Source organism: Charadrius vociferus, unplaced genomic scaffold, assembly GCF_000708025.1.
Source record: "Charadrius vociferus isolate BGI_N301 unplaced genomic scaffold, ASM70802v2 scaffold54, whole genome shotgun sequence".
NCBI classification, from domain to species: domain Eukaryota; kingdom Metazoa; phylum Chordata; class Aves; order Charadriiformes; family Charadriidae; genus Charadrius; species Charadrius vociferus.
Genome location: NW_009648350.1, coordinates 1,363,949 through 1,370,699, shown reverse-complemented (window position 1 = coordinate 1,370,699; position 6,751 = coordinate 1,363,949). Strand labels below are relative to the sequence as shown.

Sequence of the window (6,751 nt, the reverse complement as noted above, 5' to 3'; positions counted from 1 at the left end):
AAACTGGACCCAAATTTAACGTCTAGAGGTGCAGCACACTTTACACCAGTAGGGTTACTGGCTCTCCTGCAGCAGTCAGCCAGGGTCTTCAAACCAAAGGAAAGTGCTGCTCTCCCTTATGGGATTCATAATGCACTTCAGCATTTATTGCTGTATTGCGAGCTAGACAACCAGTTTTAGTGTTTCCCCATTTAGCATATGCTTAGGCCTTTCAGCACATTTATGTTCATTTATACAAGTTATGAATCGGAAGGACTAGAAACGTAAATATGAAAGTGCAACAAAGAGTTTGACAGCTCTAGCAGGTACGAGCAAGAGTATTTACTGGCTAAAACAATCTTGCACTTCTCTTGAACATGCTAAAGCTAACGAGACACTTACTGAGGAGGTATCAAGATGTGGATCTGCAATTCTGACTGCTTTGCATCAGATGTTGTAAAGCTTTCTGTTGTAAGGCCACAATTCTTGAGCTATGCTTAGAACTACCCCCATTTTTGAAGAGGTTCTTGAAATTAACAGTGGTTACAACCGCTCAGTCTAGCTTCACAAGAAGTCTTCTCTAGAGAAAGGGAATATTTATCTTTAAGACAAAGCAAAGAAAGATACCTGGTTACCCTGAAACTTAATGCCATCTCTACTAAGCAGCCTGAAAGCCACAGGACTTTATAGAGTTGCTCAGTGCAAAGCACCATGTCAAGGACAGACCTGGTTCATATCGATTCAAACATGAGCCTAACAATTTTAGCTTCCATACCCCACTGCAACTAGAAGAGGGTCCAAATTCTTTTGTCACTTGGTTTCAACGATCCACTCGAATTCCTAGTGAAGTCTATCACAGCCCAGTACATTTACAGGTCATACAAAGTCATTTATACCAGAATATATCATAACAGGGTCCTTAGTTAGTTCAGTCTATTGCAGAAGACATGTATAGGCTTCCTCTTCCCTATCCAGAGGGCTTGTAAGCAGAGCTGCTGTCAGGAGCACTGACTGGGAATCCCTTTACTTCCACAGCATACTAGGAGACTCCTCCCAGAGTCAGGACATCAAAGCAGATGTTGCAAACTCGAACTGGCTTGTTCAGATCAAATTTTATGATAGGAATCTCCTTTGTTGAGCACTTATGGCAGAGCAGGCGTCCACAGTGTCGGCTGTTGATAGAAGAGGGGTGGGAGAAAAGTCAGTTCACTCATAGTGAACACCAGGATTTTACTGTTTAGTATTCTCCATCAATGGTAGTATCACTAAAAAGGTTCAGTAGCAACTGAAATGCTACATTTTTCTTGTATCTTCTGACATCTCTCATGTAATCACTGGATACTAACGCCAAAAAAACCACATGCTGCTTCTATACTAGTTCGCCACCTAGTACTACTTTAATGGATGCATGTGCAGTTTCTCTGGAACACTGGGCAATCTTACCCATGCCAAAAGAAAAGTCTTAGCTTAACTTCCATCTAGCCCAGCATGTTTTATAGAAGTTCAGGCTGGTTAGGGAAAGGCAACTCTTGTCTCCACAAGAGCAACTCATGTCAGCACTTTCAGTCATTTCCACATTACAAACAGTGCCCCACGTCATTTCCACATTACAAACTGGCAGTGGCTGCCCAAATCTGTCACCTATTTCAGAGCAAGTCAGCCCCACTACTGAAAGCAGGCATTTAAGTCCTCTGTTTGACTACTGGAACATCATTTCTCACTTCCAACCAATCAGAATATTAGGTGCACAAACTGCTTAAAATATAATTTTAGTCAGACTACAAGTTACTGATCCAGGACAGCATGGAATGTTGCAGCTGGGTTACTGGTTATACACCTATGTTAACATGGGGGTTTCCTAAACAGCCAGAAGGAACAAGCCTAGCTACATTTGGAAGAGGAATCTGTTTCCTTGTAAGCACAGTAAGATGTGTTATATTACCAGTGATGCTTTCTTGTCGTGACTCCAAATTTGGCAGTGCACTCATAGCAGTTGGAACCGTCACACCAGGGAGGTTCTTTTGTCAGCATATCTGTTAGAGGCAAAAATGTAAAGGCAAAAATGGGCTCAGACACCTCTTGAGTACACTGTTAACATTAAGGCGGCTTTTTCTAGCCTCCTTGATTTAACTACTCCTGCAGTAGTTGCAGTCTTGTTTGTAAAAAATGTGATCCTGATGAAAACAACTATACCTTATCCACAGCAATTGTACAGCACAAGTTAAAAAGCAGTATCTAGGTTATAAGCTAGAGTAGACTATGACACCAACCATGAGTCTCCCTGTCTATCCTTCCAGACAGAATATTTAAGTTTGACAGGTCTGCACTGTGCAAATTTTCCGTTGATCATGAGAAGAGTTAGTATTCCTACCCCTTAATTAAAGTAGTAGAATATTCAGAAGCTCAGCCTCTCTGAAATTACTGTCAGCTAAGTCAGATGTCCAGAGTTCTTTCCTCCACCAAAGTATCTCAAAAGCATAAGCTAAAACCACTTTCCAACCTATGCAAGTAGTACTCACCTAGCAGTCTAAAGAGAAGCTGTTTTGTAGCAACTTGGTAGTTGAAGATATTGACTCCTTGATTATTGTTAACTCCAAGACGAGCCCCAGCTCTCACTATTGCACGACACAAGTTAGCATTTCCCTTCATGTAAGCCAACAGGAGCACTGAAAAATAAAAGCCAGATACTTCCCTGTTAAGAGTGGTAGGTCTTGTGTTACGCTCAATCCAGAGTAGCATATTTAGTTCTTTCAAGTTTCCATGTGAAGTCTGCATCTTACTGTATTTAACATACTACTGCCAATTATTCCAGCTTTAAAAGCGCCTTGAGTGACTTTCAAGTTTAACAGCAGTTGAATCTCACCTACCTGTGTTTCCTTCAGCATCAGGTTTGTCTAGAGGGTATTCTGGCATACACTCCAAGAAGAGGTCACAGATGGCTGCTGCATTATCTTTTCCATATTGTCCCAAAATATGCATTGGTGACTGGCCTCTGGGGAGAAAGAGTTTGCCATCCCAGTCAAAGTCTGCTTGCTACTACAGTTACCCATCCAACTCTTTCTTTTTTTCCCTTCAAGTTAGATGTACTATTGTTTAAGTCTGAACCAAAGTAACTCAGCACATCATACACAACTGCCTGGTTTAACTTCCTTGTCTTGGTATACATAACTTCCACACAATTTAGACACAGCACGCTCTACACACTTCACTCTAAAATTAGTGTAGAAATACTATAATCTAAGCCAAATATTTGGGGTTTTTTATCTAGCCATACCAGCACATACTCTAAAATACACTGTGGTTCTTTTAGCCTGTTAAGACTATACTATTTACCTAATATTAAAGGCTTCTGCATCTACATTGCACTCTGTAAGGAGGACCCGGATGTTGTTTAGACGGCCATGCATCACTGCCAGATGAAGAGCTGAAAAGCAGAAAAGATGATCAAGAATCTGAAGTAGTTAATGTCAGCAGTAATTACAGCCTGATAATGTTAAGCATTCCCCTTCCACTTCCCCCACCTTCCCTCTCCAAAACTCCTTCCATCAGCTTTGACTTCTCAGACTTTCCTTCTCCTTTTCACCTTTGAAGAGTGAGCCCATTCAGTGGGCTATGGCTACCACTAGAGATATTATCATCATCATTAACAGACCCTACAAAGTGTTTATATGTAAGTCTACTTGTAAGTCTTTAGAAGTTTACCATTATTTCCATTTTCATCTACAGCTGCGAAGTCTACTCCATTCTCCAGAAGGACTGAACAAATTGTGGGCAAATCTTGCTGGGCTGCTAAGTGAAGAGCAGTCTGACGATGCTTAGTCAGTTCATTCACCTGGGCACCTGCAAGCAGCTGTCAAGATGCAAGAAGGAATATGTTCAAAGATGTTTTCAGGGCTATTGGCCAACAGTTTACTTCTGTGAATGAAGCACACAAAAACTCCAGTGTACAGAGATACTTCTAGGTCTCCAGCATATATAAAGTGCTATCATTTCTGAGCTGCTGCAACTTGTGTTCGTGTTCAAGTCTACAGAAGGTGCAAGGTAAGGTTCTTCCTTTAAAGCGAGCCACACTACCTAGTGATTGCTGCAAATCAAACATGCTCATACGAAGGCTACTGATGCAGGTCAGCTAACGGTAAAGCTAAGGGAACTTTATGCAAGTCTGAGTTCTGTTTCAGAAAAAGCAGTATCACCTTCAGCCGATGTCTCCAGCCTACAGCCAGTGTGCATTAAGGCAGAATGTGCTTTTTAAGTAGAAGAGTGACTCTCCAGTACGTACCAGATTACGCACAATGATCTCTGAGCCAGCTTGTACAGCCAGGTGGAGAGGTGTTAGTTTGGAGGCATCCTGGACCCGAGAGTTTACATTGGCCTGTACACTTATCAGGAAGAGCACACTCTCAATGTCTGAGTTCTGAACAGCTACATGTAGGAAATTCCGACCTTTATTATCAACCTGCAGCAGAGAGGACATGTGAAATTAAATCCATTATTTCTGCAGAACAGCAAGTTGTTATGTAGTAGGACATTTTTCACTAAGAGAAACTTGCTCCCTCTACTTGAGGTAAACTTGTCTTGTTCCTTTCACTGCTTGACATTAGAGACTTATTTGATAGATGTGACTATCAAATAACCAAACTGAGAAATTATCAGCTGCAACTGCTCACTCTAGTCTGCTTCAGACTACTTTATAACCTTGTCATTTCTTGACCACACACTGGACAGTATTATGACAGACAAAAGGTTAACAGCTGTTGTAGTAAGTACTGAGCAGCAGTTAATGATACTCAGTCAAGTGAAACAAACTTGACTCAATCTGGCAGTTAACACCAGAGAAGGAAGCAACATGCAATCCTGCCACACTGATGCAAAGTCTGTTCATTTTTTTGGCTTAACACCAAGTGCATGTTGTTGTTCATCTCTGCATTCAAGCTGATATTAAAGCATATTTAGAACCAGCTGTATTTCTAACCATGTTTTAGATCTATTACAAGAGTTCACTAAGCACTCAAATACTTTACTAGTAATTAAACTTACATAGGGTAGAAAGAAACTCCTGAACAGCTGCCTGAAGTATCACACCAGAAGCCTGAAGATACAGTTGCAGGTTTGACAGTTCAGCAGTGCAGCACAGCATCTATTATTCAGTTATTTTAGGTCAGGGTTTCTATTTCAGATAGCTTTAGGAAAGCCAGGTAATGGACTATTTTTGCACTAGTCCAGCACAAAACGAGTAGAGTTAGAACTGCCTCTTTATATGCCTGTTCCTCATGTTAGCACTGACAAGATGAGATAAGGTTTGATGAGACACATGATGTTCTTACTCATACATAGCACTTACACTCCTACAGTTTCCTAATAAATCTTGCTACAGAAAATTGGCATCTGGCAAATGTCATCTTATGTAAAGCCACAAAAGGATTTGCAGAATTTGCTTGTGGAACACCTGTTACCGCAGACTAGCGCGGAAAGACCACCGGTATGCTTTGAATACTCCCAGCTTACCTGTTCAGCAGCTCCTGGCTCCCTCTTCAAAATTGCTTCAGCTGCTTTGTTATTTTTATAGGTCATAGCACAGGCAAAGGGAGTCATTCCTTGCCTGTCACGTACATTTAGCTTAATATCTGGATGTGAAATCATAAGCTGAATTATAACATTATGTTGGTTGCTAATGGCAACATGTATTGGAGTTCTTCCTTCTGCATCCTGGAAAGAAACCAGGAAGATTCTGTTATACACAAATCCTTTCCTGTCTCTGAAAAGTAGAGAAAGCTTATTAGTTTAGTTCTGGGACACCAAAACAGTTGCAGTGGGAGCTCAAATCCACACTGTAAATGAAGCAAGTTGGTATTTGTTTCTCCAAACAGGTTGACCTCAATCCTGTACTATATAGCCATTTAAGCAGCTCAGAGAAACATTTCCCATGTAGTCAGACATTTTGGGGGCAGAGATGAGCATTCAAGACATTCCAAGAGAATGCTTTCAAACTAATGTTAGTTTGAAGTATTTTAAGTTAATATTTTATAGTATTAACAATCTGTAGATTTAAATTTTTATCTGAGAGAACAATGCATAGACTACAGTATATACTCCTGAAGTATCATTTCCATAGGGAAGTATCTGCAGTGCTGAATCTAACTTGACTCTCAGGCACTAGTGCTAAGTTTTCTGGAAGCTAAACGCTTGGAACTTCCCTCACTGAAAATATAAGAGCATCAGGCATGTTTGTTATGCAAACTGTGTATTAAAGTCTAGCAAAATCAAAGGTGTTTAATCACTTGTCTGCATCAAGCAGCAGTTTACAGCCACAGCTGCTTTGTGACTATGTCTTCTGTCATTCATTTTCATGTCTTTTTCAATAGCAACAGGACCCAGAAATGTTATGCATTCGTTTCTTTTGTTGCCATTTGTCAAGCTGCTGTTTAAGGATTACTGTGTAATCAAAAATGAAGCGTAACTCAGTTAAATCACCTCAGATCACTCAGCAACAGAAGACACTTCCCAGACATACTAACAAAGTAGTATTCTTGCATTTTAATCACTAGATCAGCTATAGTGTAATTACAGCAGATAACAGCCCTGCCCCTGCCTTTAATTCACACTAGGGACAGGAAAGTTGAATTCCAATCATTGCATCAGAACACTAACGCTGCAAGAAGTTTTCTGTATCGTTATTTTCCTTCAGGATAGCTTCCTGAATTTGTATTAACCCATCATATGGGCAGATAAGCACTAGATTTGGTAGCAAAGGACGCGGGGCGGTGGGGGGGGG

The 6,751-nt window shown here is 40.7% G+C and overlaps 1 protein-coding gene across 1 annotated transcript in view; it reads right to left on the bottom strand.

Moving 5' to 3' along the window:
- Positions 1-979: 979 nt before the first annotated feature.
- Positions 980-6,751, bottom strand: part of ANKFY1 (ankyrin repeat and FYVE domain containing 1) — a 28,186-nt gene continuing 22,414 nt past the window's right edge. Inside the window, exons 18-25 of the mRNA XM_009885187.1 lie at positions 5,485-5,685; positions 4,259-4,435; positions 3,682-3,829; positions 3,313-3,403; positions 2,847-2,971; positions 2,499-2,645; positions 1,922-2,012; positions 980-1,151 (exon numbers count right to left, since the gene is read on the bottom strand). Coding sequence (XP_009883489.1) covers positions 1,019-1,151; positions 1,922-2,012; positions 2,499-2,645; positions 2,847-2,971; positions 3,313-3,403; positions 3,682-3,829; positions 4,259-4,435; positions 5,485-5,685 — 1,113 coding nt within the window. The 3' untranslated portion in view covers positions 980-1,018. The remainder of the gene's footprint in view (positions 1,152-1,921; positions 2,013-2,498; positions 2,646-2,846; positions 2,972-3,312; positions 3,404-3,681; positions 3,830-4,258; positions 4,436-5,484; positions 5,686-6,751) is intronic.